The 21,753-nt window shown below is 35.7% G+C and overlaps 1 protein-coding gene across 2 annotated transcripts; it reads right to left on the bottom strand.

The window, feature by feature from the left end:
- Window positions 1-9,086: 9,086 nt before the first annotated feature.
- Window positions 9,087-21,392, bottom strand: LOC131525202 (nuclear GTPase SLIP-GC-like). 2 transcript variants are annotated; one of them, XM_058752568.1, is made up of 21 exons: window positions 21,257-21,392; window positions 16,426-16,458; window positions 16,291-16,353; window positions 15,835-16,097; window positions 15,495-15,710; window positions 15,200-15,394; window positions 14,903-15,081; window positions 14,747-14,786; window positions 14,483-14,566; window positions 14,313-14,406; window positions 13,957-14,093; window positions 13,691-13,855; window positions 13,448-13,605; window positions 12,947-13,070; window positions 12,630-12,738; window positions 12,285-12,418; window positions 11,314-11,396; window positions 10,304-11,180; window positions 9,839-9,932; window positions 9,668-9,726; window positions 9,087-9,543 (listed from the first exon to the last, which is right to left on the bottom strand). In XM_058752568.1, exons 2-18 carry the CDS (start codon window positions 16,436-16,438, stop codon window positions 11,156-11,158), a joined length of 2,082 nt encoding a protein of 693 aa, XP_058608551.1. In that variant the 5' UTR covers window positions 16,439-16,458; window positions 21,257-21,392; the 3' UTR covers window positions 9,087-9,543; window positions 9,668-9,726; window positions 9,839-9,932; window positions 10,304-11,155. The 2 variants fall into 2 exon arrangements, with proteins under 2 accessions (XP_058608551.1, XP_058608550.1); XM_058752567.1 differs by having other exon boundaries at window positions 9,839-11,180.
- Between the last annotated feature and the right edge of the window lie 361 nt (window positions 21,393-21,753).

The raw sequence follows: 21,753 nt of genomic DNA, 5'->3' as shown, positions 1-21,753 counted from the left end.
TTGGGTGGTTGTTCTGCACGCTTGATCAACAAACTACAGTTAGTCCAAAATGCAGCAGCTAGAGTCCTTACTAGAACCAGGAAATATGACCATATTAGCCCGGTTCTGTCAACACTGCACTGGCTCCCTATCAAGCATCGGATAGATTTTAAAATCTTGTTAATTACTTATAAAGCCCTGAATGGTTTAGCTCCTCAGTACTTGAGTGAGCTCTTATCGCATTATAGTCCTCCACGTCCGCTGCGTTCTCAAAACTCCGGCCGTTTGATAATACCTAGAATATCAAAATCGACTGCGGGCGGCAGATCCTATTCCTATTTAGCACCCAAACTCTGGAACAGTCTACCTAACACTTTTCGGGAGGCAGACACACTCTGTCAGTTTAAATCTAGATTAAAGACCCATCTCTTTAGCCTGGCTTACACATAACACATTAATACGCTTCTATTATTCAAATCCGTTAAAGGATTGTTAGGCTGCATTAATTAGATCAACCGGAACCGGGAACACTCCCCATAACACACGATGTACTCGTTACATCGTAAGTTGAATGGCATCTACGCTAATATTTGTCTGTTTCTTTCCTAGTCTGTTTCTCAGTCCGTATCCGATCAGATGGTGGATCAGCACCAAGAGATGATGTCTACAGCCCTGATCGTCAGCGGAGACCAGGACCCCCAGATGACCCCCAGAGACATATCCCCAGATATATCAACCAAAAATAACAAAATAACTAAAATATAATAAAATACCTAACTACATAATACTACTATTGTTAGAAATTGCAACAAAATTAAAATAGAAATATAAACTTTTGAACTGCGAGTTTCGTCTGGTCAGAGGAGAACTGGCCCCGACTGAGCCTGGTTTCTCCCAAGGTTTTTCTCCATTCTGTCACAGAGGGAGTTTTGGTTCCTTGCCGCTGTCGCCTCTGGCTTGCTCAGTTGGGGACACTTAATTTCTAGCGATTATCGCCGATTTGATTGCACAGATACTATTTAAACTAAACTGAGCTAGACAATGACATCTCTGAATTCAATAATGAAATGCCTTTAACTGAAAATTGAAAATTGAGTGTTTAATCTTATCATTATACATGACTGACACTCTATCCTCCAATTTGATACCGTTAAGTGCTTTGACACAATCTGTATTGTAAAAGCGCTATATAAATAAAGGTGACTTGACTGTTCCATGAATTTAAAATGCTTCCTTCTGGAAGACGTTATAGTATGCCTAAACTTAAAAGTAACCGATTTAGATATTCTTTTATTCCCACTGCTGTAAGGCTTTTAAATTTGTAGATGTCAGAATGTTGTGGTTGCTGTTTGTTTTGTTTGTGTGTTCTGTATGATATGTCAACAAACTTGATGCTGCACCAAAAATTGCCCTTTGGGCTTATAATAAACTTGAACTATTGCGTGTATTTTGAACGCAGAACTCTTCAGCTGCGCTGACGGGCGCTCTCTGCTGCTGCGGGACTCTAAACACCGTCGAGCCGCTCTTCACAGTCGCAGCACGGTCTCGTGTTGTTTCCACCAGCGCAGCGATTTTTTTCATCACTAATTGATGGATGTCTAAAATATAAAAATAAGGAGAAGCCTAAAACAGGCCCGGCCCGCGTCTGAACTATGACGTGAAAATTGGCCCGATCGAAGCCCAGGGAATGCAGGGCTCTAGCATCCCCCTCGGTAGAAATCACGTTTCTCCCTCGGGGGCCCCACCCCATCGTCGGGCCCTTAGAATCGTCCTAACTTTTCCCCCCCTTACGACTTTAGTTTTTGCAACATTAGGGATCTTATCTATGCACGAACAGCTTGTAACACTCCAAAGAGAAAGGAAAACTTGAAATCGCATCATATGACCCCTTTAATAAATACCTCAGGCATAATTTTACAAGTGTTTATTTTAGTAAACAGCAATCATTATAAATTTCTAAAAGCGTAGGAACTTGATATATTTTGTCACTGTAAACCATGTCCACTGGTGTGACACCATATCCTGACTTTAACCAGGCAGTTCCATTCACAGCTTTAATTATTTGAAGGACCCAATTCAAGGTCATGTTACTGAAGCCCTCTGTGAAGCCCATGTTATGTGCACATGGTAGGTTTTGTCTCAGAACTGTTCAAATTTTTAACGTTTTTGAAACCACTATAAAAGTGTTAAGTTTTGTAGTCCTTTGGTGCGACACTCCTAAATTATATATATATTTATTTAAAAATTGTATGCTAAACGACATAATCATGGAAAATTATGCAAATGTATCTTGCTAACTGCTAATGACAGGTTTGCTAAGAATAGCTAGGTCATAAACTGGGACAAAAGGCTAAAACATTTTTTGGTGTGACAGATACTGACTACTGGTGTGACATCTGTTCCGGCGAAAAAATATCTCACACAAGAAGACAAGGTCTCTTTAAGAAGCATTTTAAATAATTAAATAAGATTTGTTACCGTTAAATAGACTCTTTGAGAAATGAGATCATTTGCAATGAATATTGCAAGAAAATGAAAGTGTTTTTTGACCTGGATGGATATAAACCTGTTGTAAGAAACCTTCAAAGACCACAATTAAACGAGCCCTTGGGACAGATCTCCAGTGAAGACCTCATTGACCAGACAAGACCTCGGCACAGATCCTCAGTGAAGACCTCAATAATTAGACAAGCCCTCAGCACAGATCCCTATGGCCAACTATGAACAAGTCATGCAAATATTTGAATAATATCAATTCAAAAATGCACAAATCTAACTTGTCATGCTTTGTCATTGATCTGTTTGATGGGCAGGACTATCTGTTTAGACAGTTTTCTGTTTTATGCATTACATGTAGGCTAAATTCAATTGTATGTGCATGAGAACATGTGCCAGTCTTATTTAATGGACAGAACAAAAGAGAAGGTTATAAATACACAAGAAGCAATTAGCAAAGAAAGCAACCCCGCCGGATATGCAAATTTATTCTATAAACAAACAAGGCAGACTTGGATACTGTTAGGGCAAGATCCATTGTTTTCTCAAACCACATATGAATGTAGCTTGAAATGGATTTGTAACATGTATTTCATGTCATTTATTTTGGAGTTTTGGAGCCTTGTTAAATATGATCAGATTCCAATTGGATATGCATGGACTGACAGTCTGAACAAGGCTTTAGAAGACCCCCAATGTATACACATCTTTGCCTACAGGCCTTGAATACTCTGTGCCTTTAGGAATTCCAAATTACTCTTTTGTTTTACGGATAGGTTTGGGACAGGAAAGCAAAAGAGTAGAGTAGAGTGTGGTGGGCACGGAGACTAGTTGCTCTCCTCCCCAGTTCTAGGACTTTGCTCAATAAAAGTTACTAGCCGTCGATATTTTCAAGTCCATTATCTTTATTCACATCAAGCCATGGGCAGCTAAAATCCAACACCTTACACCTGTTCAATGACATCTTTTTTTATGACTGAAGGCAAGTACAGTATGCTAATGACATTAATTAGGAGTCATTTACATATGCATATTTGAGAGATGATCGTAGGCTCAAATTTAAGATGGTTTCTGCGCAACATTTTATAAATGGGGCTTCATGGAGTCTGGGATTTGATGTTTATGGTCACTGCTGAGGATGGAGATGAAGATTGCTGAATAAAGACTTAAGGTGATGATAAACAGGGCAACGTTTTGAGCAATGTTGCCAGGCAATGTTCCTGAGCAATGTTGCATGAGCACTTTCCCATTGAGAATGGGCAACACATTTCTATCTGGATACTTTAGATTGGTCTTGGGCCATGTGTCTCACCTGGTTTCCCATTGACGGCAACATTGCTCAAAAAGTTGCCCCGTGTATCATCACTTTTAAATTTGGGTCTGTTCTGTGCAATCTTATGGATTATAAAGATTTGGATTTTACTGAAGGTTTGTGATTTTATTTTGTGGTTTTAGTGTATTTTATGGTACTATTGCCAGTCACAACATATTTTCTGTCCCATGCACTCTTAAAAATAAAGGTGCTTCACGATGCCATAGAAGAGCATTGTTGTTTCTGATGTGTTAAATTTTGTTAATCTGAGTCTGAGTACTGGAATAGTTCCCAATAGTCTGAAATGTGCTTTAATAACGCCAATTTAAAAAAAAGCCAAATTCATACACATTGATTTTTTCTAACTTCAGACCTGTTTCCAATTTACCTTTTATGTCCAAAATGTTGGAGAATGTTGTTCTAGTTCAGCTACAAGTCTTTTTGAAATCTAATCAAATCTACAAAATGTTTCAATCTGGTTTCAGGAAATTACATAGTATAGAAACAGCCCTCTTAAAAGTTTATAATGAAATTTTAATGTCAACAGATGCTGGAAATACTGTTGCTTTGATCTTACTAGACCTAAGCTCAGCTTTTGATTTGGTTGGTCACAATTTATTACTTCTCGTTTAAAAAACTGTTGGTCTGAGAGGTACTGTTTTAAATTGGTTCCAGAACTTCTTAACGAACCGAAAATTCTCTGTACGTATTCAGGACAATATACTTCTTTTTTTCAATATACTTATTTTGCCCAGTGGATTACTCCTTGTGTAAGGAACCTGGGTGTCTTATTTGATTCCAGTCTAAAGTTGATAAACAGATAAAGAGTGTGGTTAGGTCATGCTTTTTTCATCTTCGACGTTTGGCTAAAGTTAAAACTCTCCTTGGAGTACAGACATTCAAAAAAGTAATTCATGCATTTGTTACATCTAGATTAGACTATTGCAATTCATTGTACTATGGGATAAACCAGTCCTCCATGGAGCGACTGCAATTGGTTCAAAATGCAGCAGCCAGGCTATTGACTGGCACGTGCAAATTCCAGCACATTACTCCCATTCTGACCACATTACAGTGGCTACCTGTTAGACTTAGAGTGGAATACAAAATTTTAGCATTGGTTTTTAAAGCACTTCATAATCTTACACCAACCTACCTCACTGAGTTGTTGCAAACACACAAATCAGTGAGGCCACTCAGATCCAGATTTTTAGGAACTTTATAAATTCCTAGGTCCAGATTAAAGCACCGTGGCGATCGTGCCTTTGTAATTGTTGGTCCTACACTCTGGAACAATCTTCCGTTTGCCATCCGAACAACTTCTTCTCTATCTATTTTTAAAGTTATGCTTAAATCTCACCTCCTTGATCGATTTGCGGCAAGTCAATGAAGTGTTTTTGTATTTAACTATTGGGATTATTATTATTTTTAATTATTAGTTTATATTTTAGCTCTGCTGTCTTGTTGTTTACTTTACTATGTAAAGCACTTTGGCCAACTCTAAGTTGTGTTTAAATGTGCTATATAAACAAACAAACAAACAAACAAACAAACAACAACCTTTTTGTCTAAATGGTTCCATAAAGAACCTTTAACATCTGAAGAAAGAAGATTCTTCAGATAATAAAAATGTAAGAAAGAGATGGATCTTTAAAGAACCTTTGACTGAATGGTTCTTTGTGGAACCAAAAATGGTCCTTCTATGGCATCGCTTGAAGAACCTTTTGAAGCACCTTTCTTTTTAAGAGTGTGGTAAACAGTATAATAAATATTACCGGATAAATAATGTTTAATTTTAACGTTTTAATCTCTCCCTATCAACAACTTGTCACTCACATGAAACAACTGCAGCAATTAGCATACTTCTTCTTCTTCTTCTTCATACAATCCACTCAATTCTTGCTTAAAAACAAGCCCTGTCCTTTTTTTTCTAGTTTAAGAAGTCGTTTCACTCAAATATATGTCAAAATACGTAAGAAATTAATTTCTTTTTCCTTCTGACTTTATGCTTAAAGCTTTTCTAGTACTGTAAGAACATCAAGAAATTAGAAATATCTGGACAGCCTGTCTTGACTGTCACTACTGCATGTTTCAGAAAGACCTTTAGTTACATTCCAGTCTATACAGTAAATGAATCAAATGTATTCAGGTTCTTGAAATTTAGTTATATTTTTAAAATGCAATTTCCATCTCTTGCTATAAAACAGTTATAGTAAAAACAAAAAAGCATTATACAGTTTGTATATCATACAACCGAATAATAAAACCCCAAGTTCAGAAATTTTATGAAAAAGAACAACTTGAAATACATCTTCCACCAAACAAATTTACAGAAATAGATTTAAGTAAAATACATTTGAGTAAAAAGAAGAAAAAAAAAAACCTTGACTGAAAGTGTTACTTAATAAACAATTGTTATGTTTCTTTTGTGATTTGTGCTGTTTCTCTTGCTTGATGAGCATCAGTCAGACAGATGATCTAGAAGTCTCTCCAGCTCTTCAATCTCTCTGGAGACATCTAGAAAAGACATAAGAAGATATTACATGAGGCAATGACTGAGATTAATCAATCAATAGCCTACTTCACATTACAAAAGATTATTTGTTTAAACATTTGTTTCTGTGGAGTAGGATGACATTGTTACCCATCTGTGTCTTTTTGCTGGTTTGTGTTTGTGAGCATTCTATTGCTTCCTGTAGTTCATTTTCAAGAGCACTCTTTACGTCCAGCTTTACAAAGAATCAAGATTCCATTTGACTTCAGTCATTGTACAGCTGAATACATGATCGTCTTAATGAATGTGAGATCAGTACCTTTAAGTTATTAAACCTTTTTAGCACTTCCATTTTTGCTTTGTTGAACATGTATTGTTTTTTTTCATCGACTGTGTTTATTAACAGGTCTTGCATTTTCTTCATGGATCCTGTTCCTGTCACAGCTTCTAAAATAAACAACACTTGGTATTCATTCATTTGCTCATAAAGACACATCAGAACAAGTAAATAAATCAATTCTTGGATGTGCATCTTAATGAAAGAAATGTATTTTGTGACATGCTGGGTTGCTTTTGTATTAATGAAAGGTGTTTTCTTGTCTGTACTAAATAATAATTTACATTAAAATAACTTGATTAATTGTAACTCTTAATGCTAGCTTATGCCGATAGCAAGAAGCCATTTCATTCATAATTGATATTCGTATTGATGAGTAGATTTCCTTCTTCCTGTCAACAATGTCTCTGTTGAGCACTCTCTTCAGTTTGGTTTCCTTTCAAAAGGTGAAAAACAAAAAAAGTCACAAAAAAATGCAGACATAGTAATGTTTACGTAGCGTGATGCAACGTAACATTGGCGTCTTATGCTTGAGTTATTTGGCCAATCACAACGCACTGGATAGCTGGCCAATCAGAGCACACCTTGCTTCTCAGAACAATGAGCTTTGTAAAAATTGCAACCTGGTCTCATGGCATTTACGTACCTCTGCGCACTTTTTGTATGACACCGTTTTATGTACCTTGCTGCACGTTTCGCCGCAGTTTCGAAATAGAAATGTCCACTGCGTGGCGCTAAAACACAGGTTCAATATGTGAACTCTGGCATGTTTTTATTATGTAGATATTGGTATGTATTGCTGTTTTTTTATTACGTTGCTTCAGATACGTATTGCGGCGGTTCAGAATTCAAATATCCGGGGACTGCCGCTAAAGGTTAATGCTGTATCATGTTGGAAATATGCCCTACACCAAATCCAGCCCTAAACCTACCCGATAATGTTAACAAATGCAAAACTGATATAAAAACATATTAGTTGATGCAACTGTGCTTTTTGAACTTCCTTTTAAGCATATTTTAACTGCTTTGTCGAACCATAGTTACACGGGATTCAAACCGGTGCTTCTCGTCTCTTAAATCCGTCTCCGTGCTCCGTGAGCTACCGAACAAACTTGTCATCTATGAAAACCCATAAATATGAAGCTGGATGTGTGCGATGGTAACTTTCAGAAGGATCAGTTTTCAAATCTCCCAACATATTAATATTGTTTTGAAGTCATAGCTTGATATTCTTCAAGTAATTATGCGAAAATTACGCTTTATTAATCGCAACTCTGTAAATTTGTGTGAAAGTGTTCATTTATTTTGGAAACTGCAGTGATATGTACTTATTGGTACGTATTTCATGTCACGCTAAAAAGTGCACCCAGGTACGTAAATGCCATGAGACCAGAAAAATTGGCATGTTTCAGAAAGGCGGGGCATAGAGGAGCAACAATAATGTACAGTATGTGGAAAATAATGTGTTTTTTGAACCTTAAACCGCATAAACACATTGCATTACACCAAAAACACAAAATAATGTTCTTTTTAGCAATGTCATATGACCCCTTTAAATGTAAGTACATAGTAGTTAAGTCCACTTAAAGTGGGACCCTATATCTTTATCATTACCGTTATATACAGTATAGTTTGTCTCGGGGCGCGCACGATGCCAAAGTGGTCCTGTATGATCCTCAGTCGTGAGTATGATGGCCAGTTTTCCTTTGTGACTCTTTACAAAGTCGGTAAGTGTATGATGCTTGGTGTTTTAAAAATCTGTTCAAATTTCAAAAGCCATGTAGTCTATTCCAGCCTTTAGTCGCTTTTTCCTGGACAGATATGACAGGTTTCTAATGCCTCCTTCTTTGTACGGATGGCATGCCTTTCGGTAACACTTTATTTTGATAGTCCACTTTAGACATTCTAGTAACAGTAAGTAACTTTGCAACTACATGTCAACTATCAGCCATTAGAGTGTTAGTAGACTGTCTGCTTAATATCTTCTAACACTTTATTTTGATGGGTCCACAGCATACAACATACTGACTATGAGAAACTTCGCAAGTATGTGTCAACTTATTCTACTAACCCTAAACCTACCCTACTGAGAGTTAGTAGACATGTAGTTGCAAATTAATGAGAATTAGTTGACATGTAGTTGCAAATTTACTTATAGTTAGTAGAATGTCTAAAGTGGACTATCAAAATAAAGTGCAACCTGCCTTTCATCTTTGGGCATAAACTATAGTTATGTCTACATTTCGTCATTTTAAAGCTATAAAAAGTAGTTATTAATAATTTTATAAAGATTAACTTAAAGTGACAACCATCAGTTAATATTTAAAGTTTGTTTATGACGTTCAATGTGGAGGAGCTTAAAGAGAGCATTGGAGCAGCAACAATTTTTAATACATTTCATGTAATATTTATTAAAAGGACAAGATTTTGCAAAATAAGTAATCTAGGTCATGTATTAATAACAGATTTCAAAATATTTGCCATTGCAGGCAACCAGGATCTCAGAATATTTGACACTGTGCTTTCAGAAACTTTGAACCTAGGCTATATCTCAGTTACTGAGCCCCAATCTCAGTTTCATAAGGACCACTAATAAATGATCTTCCAGCATGAGACATTCACTTAGCTTCTGCATGCTGTCTTTTATTTTTGACATTAACCAACTGAAGAGGACTGAAGTTAGACCAGTGAGAAACAGAAAATGTGCAGCATTGTTTTTGACTGTGGAAAATGAAAAGTGTGATTGCCGAAGCTCCTCTTTGAGTCTTTCATTCTCCTCGTTGAGTTGGTAAAAGTCTTTTCTCAAGTTAACATATTCAGTGTTGAGTTGGTCATACTTCTCACTGAGACTATTGTATGCTGCTTGAGGGACCATAGGCTCAGCTTCTTCCACTGGTTCCTCTGGTGTCATTGGATCATCATCAGCTGGAAGACAATTGTGAAAGACAAGACAAAGACAAGTGACCAAAGCTTTTAATAGTTCAAAATATTGACAATGAACAATATGACACAATAATAATGACAAAAAACATAATTTGAATGTTCTTACCATGGCAAGGAGCCTCTTGCTTCACTGTCAGTATTTCACTTTTCCTTTTCCTTTCCAGCCTTAGAAAGGTATAGGACAAAACAGAGATTTCAGTGAAGAATGAATTACACATGAATTAAAGCCTACGGTATCACTCACTTAGCCACATTTAGAAAACTCTATTTAACCTACCTTTCCAGTTTTTCCACAGGCCTGTCACTCTACCGTTTATAAGAAAACACAGAGGGGACGAAGTCTGGGCTGTCTTCAGCCATAGAAGCCTCTCCTACAAAATAATAAAATGTAATTGAAGCTAATGTCAGTCTAGCTTACTACCTTACTCGCGAGCTATCATTTTGGTTGGCTATTACAGTTGCAAACGTTAGAAAATGCAAATATCTGACACATAACATGTGTCTGTTCACTGTTACTACTCCCCTTCTATAATTGCACTTTTTGGCAGCTGTAGAAAGGGAGATGAGTTGACACAAACTGTTTCCATTGTTTAGTCTCCGGTCGTTAGCTAACGTTACCTGTTAGCTAACTTACACGCTACAAAGTTAGCGTTACATGAGAAATCATAAGAAATATTTAGACACGTAACCAAACCATAAATCATAGCAATGAAAAACAATAGTTTCTTTAACCTTAACTTACCTGATATGAAGTGTGCGACTGCAAACGTGAGCATTTTTAATGATTGCTTCTGTCCAGTCCGCTCGTTTGATCACATTTAACCACAGTTGTCGTCGTTTTTTTTTTTTTTTTTGTCTGGCAGTGGTGGCAGGTATGCGATAAAACTTCAAATTGGAGCCTGTACTCGATTTTGGCATCCAACAACACAACAAGATGACATTTGTGTTCCTCGTTTCAATGATTCAAAGTCAACTCTTTCTTTTGAGAGACAATAACTTTATACACGGTGCACTTTCAGATTTAAAACTTTGCAGGATGTTTTCATTCACTTAGAGGTAATTTTCAAAAATCCATAATCGGGGCACTTTAAAGCTTTTCTTGCACTTTAAGTACATCAAGAATTTAGAAATATCTGGACAGTCTGTCTTGACCGTTACTACTGCATATGTTTCAGAAAGACCTTTGCAGTTAGAAATATTCCAGTCTATACAGTAAATGAATCAAATGTATTCAGGTTCTTGAAAATTAGACAGCTGTATTTTTAAATGTAATTTCCGTGTCTTGCTATAAAACAGTTATAATAAAAACAACAAATCATTATACAGTTTGTATATCGAATCATGCAACAGTATAATAAAACCCCAAGTTCAGAAATTTTATGAAAATGAACAACTTGAAATACATCTTCTGCCAAACAAACATACAGAAAAAGTATATATAACAACACAAATACATTTGAGTAAAAAAATAATAATTGTTGTAAAATAAAATAAAAAACATTGACTGAAAGTGTTACTTGTTGCACAATTGTTATGTTTCTTTTGTGATTTGTGCTGTTTCTCTTGCTTGATGAGCATCAGTCAGACAGATGATCTAGAAGTCTCTCCAGCTCTTCAATCTAGAAAAAGACATATAAGAAGATATGACATGAGGCAACGACTGAAATGAATCAATCGATAGCCTACTTCACATTGCAAAAGATTGCTTGTTTAAACACTTATTTCTGTTGTGTAGTAGGATGACATTCTCACCCTTCCGTGTCTTTGCTGGTTTGTGATTGTGAGCGTTCTATTGCTTCCTGTAGTTCATCTTCAAGAGTATGTTTTATGTGCAGCTTTACAAAGAAAAAAGAGAAGATTCCATTTGACTTTAGTCTTTGTACAGCTGAATACCTGATTGTCTTAACCCTTGTGCACTGTTCATTTGGGAATTACACTCATACTGTTTGGGGTCTTTTTTGACCCCATGCAACAAAATGTAATTTTGTAACTGAATTATTTTTTTATTTTTTTAAATCAAATATATTTTCACTCAGTTTATTAATGTTTTTACTCCACATTTGTGCAGTGTTTGGAGGATTTATGATATATATATATATATATATATATATATATATATATATATATTTTTTTAATGTAAAATTCACTTTGTAAAAGACCCACATTCCTAATTTTAATTCATGAGGATAACATGGCAAGTGTTTCCATATATTTGAAAACAAACACTTTTAAAATAAAATAGACATTAAATTTTAACAACAGCCACCAGATGGCTCTAGAACATTACTCAATGGCTCATTTTGCCATATCCACATAGGTGTAGATCTTTTCACATTTTTTTTATTATTAGATTAATGTTAATAGACTACAAAATCATTATTGTAATAATATAAAATGACTCTTTGTCAAAGTTTAGTATTTTTTTTGTACTGAAACAGTAAACAGTATTTACTAAAAAGTAAAGATATCAATTTTATCGTTTCCCCATTCATTTCCAATGTGGGGTCTTTTTTGACCCCAAACATCACGAGTGTGACTTTTTTTGTCATACTAACATACAACCAGATATCAATCCAGTTTAATTTTTTATTTGTAGAGCTAAGTGTTGACAAAATTACAAAGTCTCAAGTCATTTAGACATTTTTTAAAATTCAGAAAACGTCCTTTGGAGTCAAAAAAGACCCCAAACAGTGTACAAGGGTTAATAAATGTGAGATCAGTACCTTTAAGTTATTAAACCCTTTTAGCACTTCCATTTTTGCTTTGTTGAACATGTCTTCTTTTTTCTCATCAACTGTGGTTATTAACAGGTCTTGCATTTTCTTCATGGATCCTGTTCCTCTCACAGCTGCAGCTTCTAAAATAAACAACACTCGGTATTCATTCATTTCCTTTCTTATATAGGCAAAAGGAAATAAATCAATTCTTGGCTGTGCGTTTTAATGAAAGAAATGTATTTTGTGACATGCTGGGTGGCTTTTTAGCAATAAAAGGTGTTTTCTTTTCTGCACTAAATAACAATTTACATTAAAATAACTTATTCATTTTAACTCTTAATGCTAGCTTACGCTTATAGCAAGGCACCATTTCATTCGCAATTGTTATTCGTATTGATGAGTAGATTTCCTTCTTCCTGTCAACAATGTCTCTATAGAGCACTGCCTTCAGTTTGCTTTCCTTTCAAAAGGGGAAAAAGACAAAAAAGTAAAAAAATGTAAATATATATAGAAACATTAAGTCCCTGCTTACAGCAGTCCAACATAAAAAAATTAGTTTGGTGTATTTCAGTGCTTACTGCTTTATGATAAAAAACAGCATGCTTAATTATGAAAAATTGAGGATTCACATAGACTTCAACAGAAGACAGACATAGAGCTGAACTAACCTCGTTTTTGATTAAGTTCTGAATGTAATGAAGTATGTCAGAGCTGGGGTATGCAGAGTCACTCTGGATGATACTGAATTTATCAATCTGTTCCTGCACTGACTTCCCTGTTTTTCCAGTTACACTAGAGCCAAAAGAAAACCATTTAGAGTTAAAAACAATAAATAAATGAATATAAAAAATGTTACAGAATATAGTTGATATATAATCTGAGAATTACTGGAAGGAAATAGTGATGGGAAAGGCTAAATTCCCAAACACACAGAGTTTGCTTTATATTTCTATTGTTTAACCTATGTGGTTGTCATATGACAAATTAACAAAAGATTCAGACCAGAAAGGACCTGGGAGGTGAGCAAATCATTTATTTTTGTCATTCACAGAGTTAATTAAAAACTTAATGCCCTAAAAATGGGCAACAAGCAATGTAAATAGTTTATTGCATTTTATTCTAAACTACACAAAGGGATACTAGAAAGGGAATGATAAAACAGAACTTACGGAAAAATCTGACAGAAATCATCAAAAATGCATTTGTGAACATCTTTGGCCAATGTCTTGTTCAGGTCTAGAATGACGTCCCGATTTTTTGACCAATAGCATCCGTTGCTCTTGCACAGAGCTCCAAGGACTTTATGGAACCCCCTTCCATCTTTATTCTGAGTATCAAAGAAAAAAAATACAATACCAGTGTTAAAAGGACAGTGATCATTAAAATGGTGCAAATATTTGAATCACACTCACAGGTGTTATCAATTTCTTTGTGGCAGCAACACATGATTTCACTGATTCTTCCACTCCCTTTGAGAGACACTGATCCAGATTCTTATAAATGCTGTTAAAATATTTGTCCAGTTCAGCTTGTGACTTCCTTAGGTTCTTCTTAAATTCGTTGACTTTCATTTCAGTCTAAAAAACATCCACACAACAGCAGTGAGTTACATAATCATGCACAATGACAGCATTCTGAAGACTCACTAATTCTAGTAATTCTAATTCTGACTCTGTACCGTTTTCTTGTCTTTATCAAACTGGCCGCTTTGGATCAAGGACAAATGTCCCTTTGCTTTATTGACATAATCTCTGGTCAATTCTATATTAATGCTCTTGTTAAAAGTCCTCAGATCATCCTGCAGCTTTGGGATTTCTACAAATAAACACAAGGATGTGATTTGGACTCATTTGGTCAGTGCTTTATCTCGCTTTATAAAATATTTTAACTTGCGCTTAAAACTATGAATGCAACAGTTTGACATGATTACATGATGACATTTGACCTTTTTATAATTTTTTTAATTATTATTAATTTTTTTGTCATGACTGAATAAAGTGGTAAGATGAAAGCAATAGACAGAGGATAGTTTACCTGTTTCACTTGATTCCAGATTTAAATTGCAGTCAAAGAATGCATTGGAACTTACAGTAAAAACTTGAAACTGATTGTCAGTGTTGAATATTTTCTAAAAAAAAAAAACCCACATTGATAGAGTTTCTAAAAAGTAATGTTGACAAAGAAAATTAGGCAAGAATTAATACCTTGATTTCAGAATTTTCAAACTTTTCTTTCACCCTTGTCTTGGCATGTTCATTTCTATGAAGTATGCATGTTTTTTTCTGATCCTAAAGAATAATTATAAACAATTACATTGCAGTTACAGTGATATGAGCTTTCACTGATATTAGTAAAACCAACAGTACAAACTTACAGGGGAAACTGACAACTAAATTAACTACTGCTCAGTGGAAATGAAGGGGCCATACATAAACACTGCTAGTACAGTCCTTCTACATTTTCCAAACCTTGTCATCTGGGATTTGCTTTCTTGAAAGCCGTGCAGATCTAAAAAAGAATATTAAAAAGTTGTGAAGTGTTGCATGTTTACTACTAGATTACTGTAATTACTCAGAATTAGACCACTTCTCAGCTCTTCTTGTCCTACAATATTCACAAAATACCTCATATACTCTTGTTGATTCATATCATCAGTCTTTGTACAGATGAAGTTGATGCTTTTGCATTTTCCTCCTGGTCCCAGTTCTTCAATGCAGTGCTTTAATATCCCCCAGGGGTCTCTGTCAGTGATTGCTCGATTGATATCACTTACAATCCACACAGAAGAGCACTCTGACAGTTTCTACAGAATTTAAAATCGGACATAGTTATGGTTTATAGCGGCACAATAGATTTATTGTGTGGTTCTACGATCTATATGACAAAATGTTTAGTTGAAAAGAGTGTAGAAATATATTTACAGATTTCCACAGGTCATCTCTAGTCTTGTTGCAGTCTCCAGTCCCAGGAAGATCAAGAAGCACAATGTGTTCCAAGAGTTCATTACAGTCTGGTATCTTGATCGTCACGCTCTTCACAAGCGGCCAGTACCAGTCACCAGGATTTGACTGACTGTGTTGTATGAAACTTGTAACTTCAATGGTAAATTCAGAGAGCTGTTCAGATAATAAATTGCTATGTTTATTTTGCTGAAAAGCAAATTAACAATACATTACACATTTAATGTTAAATATTAAACAGTCTACTAAAACTTACATTACTGTTTGAGATTATTTTCATACTGATAGACAAAAAGATTTCAATCTCAGCAAATTTTTCATCATTCTGGAGCTCTTCTAATGTTTTCTGGTCTGCATTAGCTCCATACAGCGTGGTGATCTTTTCTACAGCAATTTCAATCAACTCCTCATTCCTGTCCTCACTGTCATCTTTCATATATCTGAAAAGATCTTTGAGCTCTTTCTCCCACTCCTACAGAGATACACAGTACACAGTATAGAGAAAAATAAGGCTTGGTTCTGTTCCGTCCAGTCTGATTTATTTACATATTTATAAAGAACTCTCATTAAAGGCATGGTAGGATAAATGAGGAAACCTCTTTAGAGATTAATTCAATCTCTGCTGTGTAGTTGGAGTCATTCATATTGGCTTCCACCTGAATAACAACAGCTGTACAGGCACCAAAACAACCAGACGGTAAGAGATCCTGTTTCCCCAAGATTGCACTTAAAAGGGAGCTCTTTCCTTCTCCTGATTTTCCAAAAATCCCTATGGTTGCCTTTTCCCTGCTGCCTTTATCGATTTGATGTGAGTAACTGACTCTTTGCAGAATTTGCCTTGCATTCTCTGTGATCACATCTGTGTACAACAAAGAAGAGAGTTACATCTCCATGATGCTATGTATGACAAACCATTTGGAAAATAGATGGATTGATGTGATATGACCCTTTTAAGTCAGTGTGCATGTCTAAATTCTGCAGAACTTTTATAAGCAACTAATTGATTAGTTACTAATACAGAATAGAGGTGGACAGATTCAGATTTTACTTACCTGTTGTCAGTGGTGTCTCTATACTCGAGTCAGATGATTCATGATCTCGTTTTCTTTTAGAACCTATCAGAGAATTAATCTCATTCATTATTTATCCTTAATCACAGACTGTACAATGATCTTTAATTTGCATACCTTGGCTAGCCATTGTAGGGTCGATGGAAAGTCCTGGAGGGGAAAGAACATATATTCTTATTAAAGAAGATCAATTGTGTTCTTACGAATCTTTGAAGAACTTTTTTTGTTCTGATTATAACAAAATTAATTGTCTCACTAGCAGAGCAAATTCTAGATTGTGATGGTACCTTTGTTCCAAGTACCATGGCAGTCGACACGTGCTCTAGAAAGCTTCATCTTTGTACGCCATCTATTTTACTCCAGATGTTATGACCGATAAAAATGTCCCTGTACTCTTTTAAACAAAATTTTTGGCTATTTCATAAACCCCTCACACAAGCCCTTGTCAATGCAGCCATCTGTTGTTGTTGCAGTCTTTGCCACCTTGTGGAACAACAGATTAGTGCAAAACCAAGTCAACGCGCATGTGCAGCGTACACGTACAAAGTATGCATGGTTACAAAAACTGGATGGTGCACATACATTCTGGTGACTAAATTTTCGTCACATGCACTCAGTGGCATAACAGACGGCCACAAACTGTGAAGGGGCTCTGCGTGATAGGGGGCCCCCAAAAGTTAGGGATGTTCATTTCTGTTAATTATCCTGAAGGACAACTGACCATTAACTTAACAAAATTATAATGTTAAATTAGATTTTAACTAAATTAGAATGCATACGAGTGTGTGACTCGTAAAAAAAACAAAAAACTTATTTTCTTTCCTCCGGGGTTTAGTGCATATGCAAATAACAACACAAACAACAGAACATGAGGATTCACACATCACATCACGCACCTGCAGTGCTGTGAAGGAAGAAAAACAGAATAAAATACCATACATAAAAGGAATAAAATAAGTAGGCCTACACGAAATGTTATGAAACCAAATTTAAATTTAAAAAACTGTGTGACAAGTCCTATTGTGTTCTGTTCATTTTTGTAACCGCACAGTTAAAGGAAACTAAGACAGCTTCGAACAATCAAAATCAAGGACCGGAACTATGTTTTATAATCTTTATTTTACAAAGGCACAAGATTTTTACAGTTTACAGTTTACTTTACCGTTTCGAATAATGACTTATTCTTATCTATATGTCCAAAAATGACAGAGTATTTTAAGTCGTTTCTGCTGTTCTGAGGAAAAAATCCAAGTGATCGCACTGGAGCCTTTTGTGGAATCATTTGTATTTGTGCCAAATGAGTGATGTAGGTGCGTTTCAGTTTCTATTGAAATTAATTCATTTTGGCTATAGGTTTATATGTTGTTCATGTTGTTGTTAATTTCTACTAGGCTATAATTTTATAGCTGCTTATATATATATTTTTTTATCAGAGTAAAATGTAAAGGATTTGCTGACAAGCATTTCTTCACTAGATGCTTTTTAAGAACTTTTTCACTATAACTTTTATGGGTAGAATGTAAAACATTGTCGTGAATTTGTAAAAGACAAATTCATTGTTATATGCAGATAGCAGAAAATAGTTGTGACACAAAACAAACTATAGTAAATAGCACAGTACTTACACACTGATTTGATGCCTTTACTCATCATTTGATGCCTTTACTTACATCAATCTGAAATGTACACTCAGATTAAGCACTAGATCTCTTTAACCAACTTTATGTATGTCACTGTTAACATGCTGCTTTTTTTCTATCAGAAATGGAACACCATCATATACTTATTATTCATAAAATTTTATCCAGTTATCCTGTTAGGGACTCTTGCAACTGTGGTGGCCAGAATAATTCTGTAACATTTACAGAACAACCTGTAAAAAACAACAGCTTTTTTCTGCTGAATTGGTTGAACTGGTTTACATTTTTTTTTTTTTTTACTGTAAATTAACCCTGGAATGCGATTTTACGGGTCAATATGCTGTTCAGGGGGCCCAGAAACCATAGCGGCGCAACTGCTCTTTGCTTCAACATATTTTCATTATCAAACATGACTCTTTCAGCTTACATTTATTCATTTATTTATTTTTAAATTTAATTTAATTTCATTACAGACACACCATAGTTAACGCAATCTTAAAGGGGACCTATTCTGCAAAAATCACTTTTATAAGGTGTTTAAACACAGTTGTGTGGCCACAGTGTGTGAAAACAACCAGCCTATAATGTTAAAAATCCACCAACTAATTTTTTCATAAAACCAATAAATCACGAACAGTCTCTCCAAACGAGCTGTTTCAGATTCTCCCTCTGTTCACGTCACCGAGGGGAAAAAGTCCCGCCCATTTGTGACGCTCTCTACCCTATTAGCATAAACACAGCCCTGAGTAATGCTGCCTTCACCTACTATCGGAAATTTCCTATTTCCCACTTATGAAGTCGTGATTACGAGCTTGTCGTATTCAAGTGCTTTAGTGTCGGAAAGAATAAAATGTAGCATCCCATTGGTTGACAATCATAAACATTCACCGCGCTACACATGCAGTTCGCTGACAATTCTGGAATTTCAGTCAAATACATGTTTATTTCACTGCTTATAAAACATACAATATGCTTCGCATGATCGTTCATATCTAGCCTATAAATACACTACTTTAGCGACAAGACAAAGGGATGTAGTTGTTGTGATAACAGCATTGACAGCAGCAGTGGTTGTCCCCTCCCACCATGTATAAAGTTTATGACCCGCCCAACTCGGGTATTAAAATTATTTCAGAATTTCCCAGTAGTTAATACGACTTGAGAGGCCGTCCGATTAGGAAACTCGTATTTACGATAATTCCGATAGCACGTGAAGGCAGCATGAGAAGCTGCGGTCCACCATTACTGGAGTTATATACAATGCCAGCACTAAGGAGGCTTTACAAGTGTTGTGTTTTGGGATGCACTAATGAACATAGGAATCGCCATAATTTCCCCTCATCTGAGCCGAGGACACTGTGGTTAAATTTCATTTTCGAAGGAAATATCCCGGAAACGTCCCCTAAATGTTTAGGAATCAATTCCAACGCTTTGTGCGCGAACGTCAGCTCCAGACAAAGTAAGTATCATGCGTTTGTTTTACAAATTGCCTTTCTGAAAGAGCTTCTTGGTACTCTGTAAGGCTAATTGCTAAAGCTATCATGGTCTCTGCCTGTTTTCACTGATGCTGCCTTCATGTGCTGCCAGAATGATCGTGAATAGGAATGTGGTAGTTAAAAGTTGCATATGAAAGCAATGTGAGTCGATCGCTTGAAGTTGTCGAGCTCATAATCAGAAGTGGGACTTAAAAGGTTTGTGATAGCAGGAGACCAGCTATGTTGTTATTTTTATCCCGCTGTGCTCCCCGTCTGTGTAATTCATAAACGCAAATTTATTATGCACAGTATAATCAGATGACTGACTTCGAAACCGAGTACATTTTCTGTAAAGATAACAGGCTTGTACTAATAGTGGAATGTTTATTTGCAAAGGCTAGCACTACTAATGCCTGAGCTTGAGCTCTTGAAGCTCCGCCCTCTTCTCCGGGAGCAACAGCTCATTCGCATTTAAGTCAACATAGTCAAATTCAGCGCGTTTTGGCTCATACCCTAAAAGTGGCAATTTTAACAAGCTATAAAAATTTATCTGACATCAGAGACTTATTTTACATCTTGTAAAAAGGGGCATAATAGGTCCCCTTTAAAAAATGTAAATTACATTAACAGTTTGGTTTTCAAACTTTTTTTTATTTTGTTTTTTGGACTCATATTGCACTAAATTATCATTATCTCTTTAATCATCCTGAACTTTAGACCACCAAAAAAAATAAAAAATAAATAGGTACAGATTTCAGGGATAAAAAAAGGAAAAGGTAAAGGATTCAGGTCAGGTTAGGTAAATGAGAATATACTGAGATGAGATGGCCGTTTGTTTATTCTATGTGCATCTCAAAGTTTTCCTTTTATTTCTGTGTAGAAGTAATACATTTAAAGGAACAGTTCACCCAAAAATTTGCTGAAAATTTACTCACCCTCAGACCATCTACTATACAGATGAGTTTGTTTTATTCATCAGAAATAAAAGCATCAGCAAAGGTTCTAGGAAGACTAATGTCAAGTCATTAGCTGTGTTTCCATCAACCTATTTTTATGCGCATTTTAGAATATCGCATAAAAAAACTGTGGATGGAAAAGGCAAGATGCGCATAAATTCTAAACATTTGAGTAGGATAAACTTTTTATCTGGTAAGAAAAAATGCGCATAAACTAAACTATGATGGAAACATATTTACAAATAAATTCCTCCATGCGCATCAAAAAAGTAATGTGACTTTGCGCAATGAGACGGGATAACTTGACTAACCAGTGGACCGATCTCGTTCACAGCATCTATAAGTTGTTATGGTCATTCTGAAAAGCCTGAGGAAAGTCTGTCATCAATGTATTTCTGTATAATTGTCTTACACAACTGTGTTCTCAAACAGCTGGCATCCACCTCCGAATGCAGTGACAGCATTTATTGTGTTACGTCTGCTCTCTCTGAGGCGCAAGTAATTTATATCATATAGGCCTATGAAAATTATTATATTCAGTGGCTTCTCCTATATTCTTAGTGATATTTAGTGCCACAGTTTACCGGGAAGTGCCTATTTTGTTCTCTTTGACTCGTTGGTGGAAATGGTGCTTTATTCGCAAATGTTTTATGTGATATTCCAGTTTTGCACATAAGTTTGCGCAATAATTTGAATCTTTGGATGGAAACATAGCTACTCATGCATAACTATTAGCTCTGGCCAATCACAGCTTATAAGTACTGACTTTTCTCTCTTCTGCAATTGCAGGTCATGTTCCCCTCCATCCTCCCCACCACCATCAGTATATAAACTGAGAATTCCATGGACCAGAATACACAATTATATATATGCTTACCTTATCCTTTGTCTGTGTATGTGTGTCTCAGGAATCTCAGGTGTCAGTTGTATCATAAGACTGCAATCTAAAACGCTGTCCTCTTTATGCTGCTCATCAAGATGTTATAAGACATTATTTCTAGTTATTCACTTCCTTTTGTTCATACAGGAAGTGGTACATACCCCAGCTTACAGGATGTGTGTGTGTGTGCAAAGTACAGCTGCATGAAATGCTTGTCATAAAACAGAAATAATCGTAAAGATGTAATTTGTGCACCAAAAAATATGACTGTTTTTAACATATTATATCAGTATAGTATTATACACAATTTGGGTGTTATTTTGAGTACACATTTTTGTCCTTAGGAAGCATGACATGCCTGAAAATGAACAGAAAATAACATATTACACTTTACCCTCAATATAAATTTACAATTAGCTCAGAAAATACAAGTATCATGTTTATATTTCTAACCTTATGAAAACTGCATCACACCTCCACACCAAAGCTATTTA

Source organism: Onychostoma macrolepis, chromosome 19 (genome assembly GCF_012432095.1).
Source record: "Onychostoma macrolepis isolate SWU-2019 chromosome 19, ASM1243209v1, whole genome shotgun sequence".
Lineage (NCBI taxonomy): Eukaryota > Metazoa > Chordata > Actinopteri > Cypriniformes > Cyprinidae > Onychostoma > Onychostoma macrolepis.
Note: the sequence above shows the minus strand (reverse complement) of the source record. Positions and strands in the feature narration are given on the sequence as shown.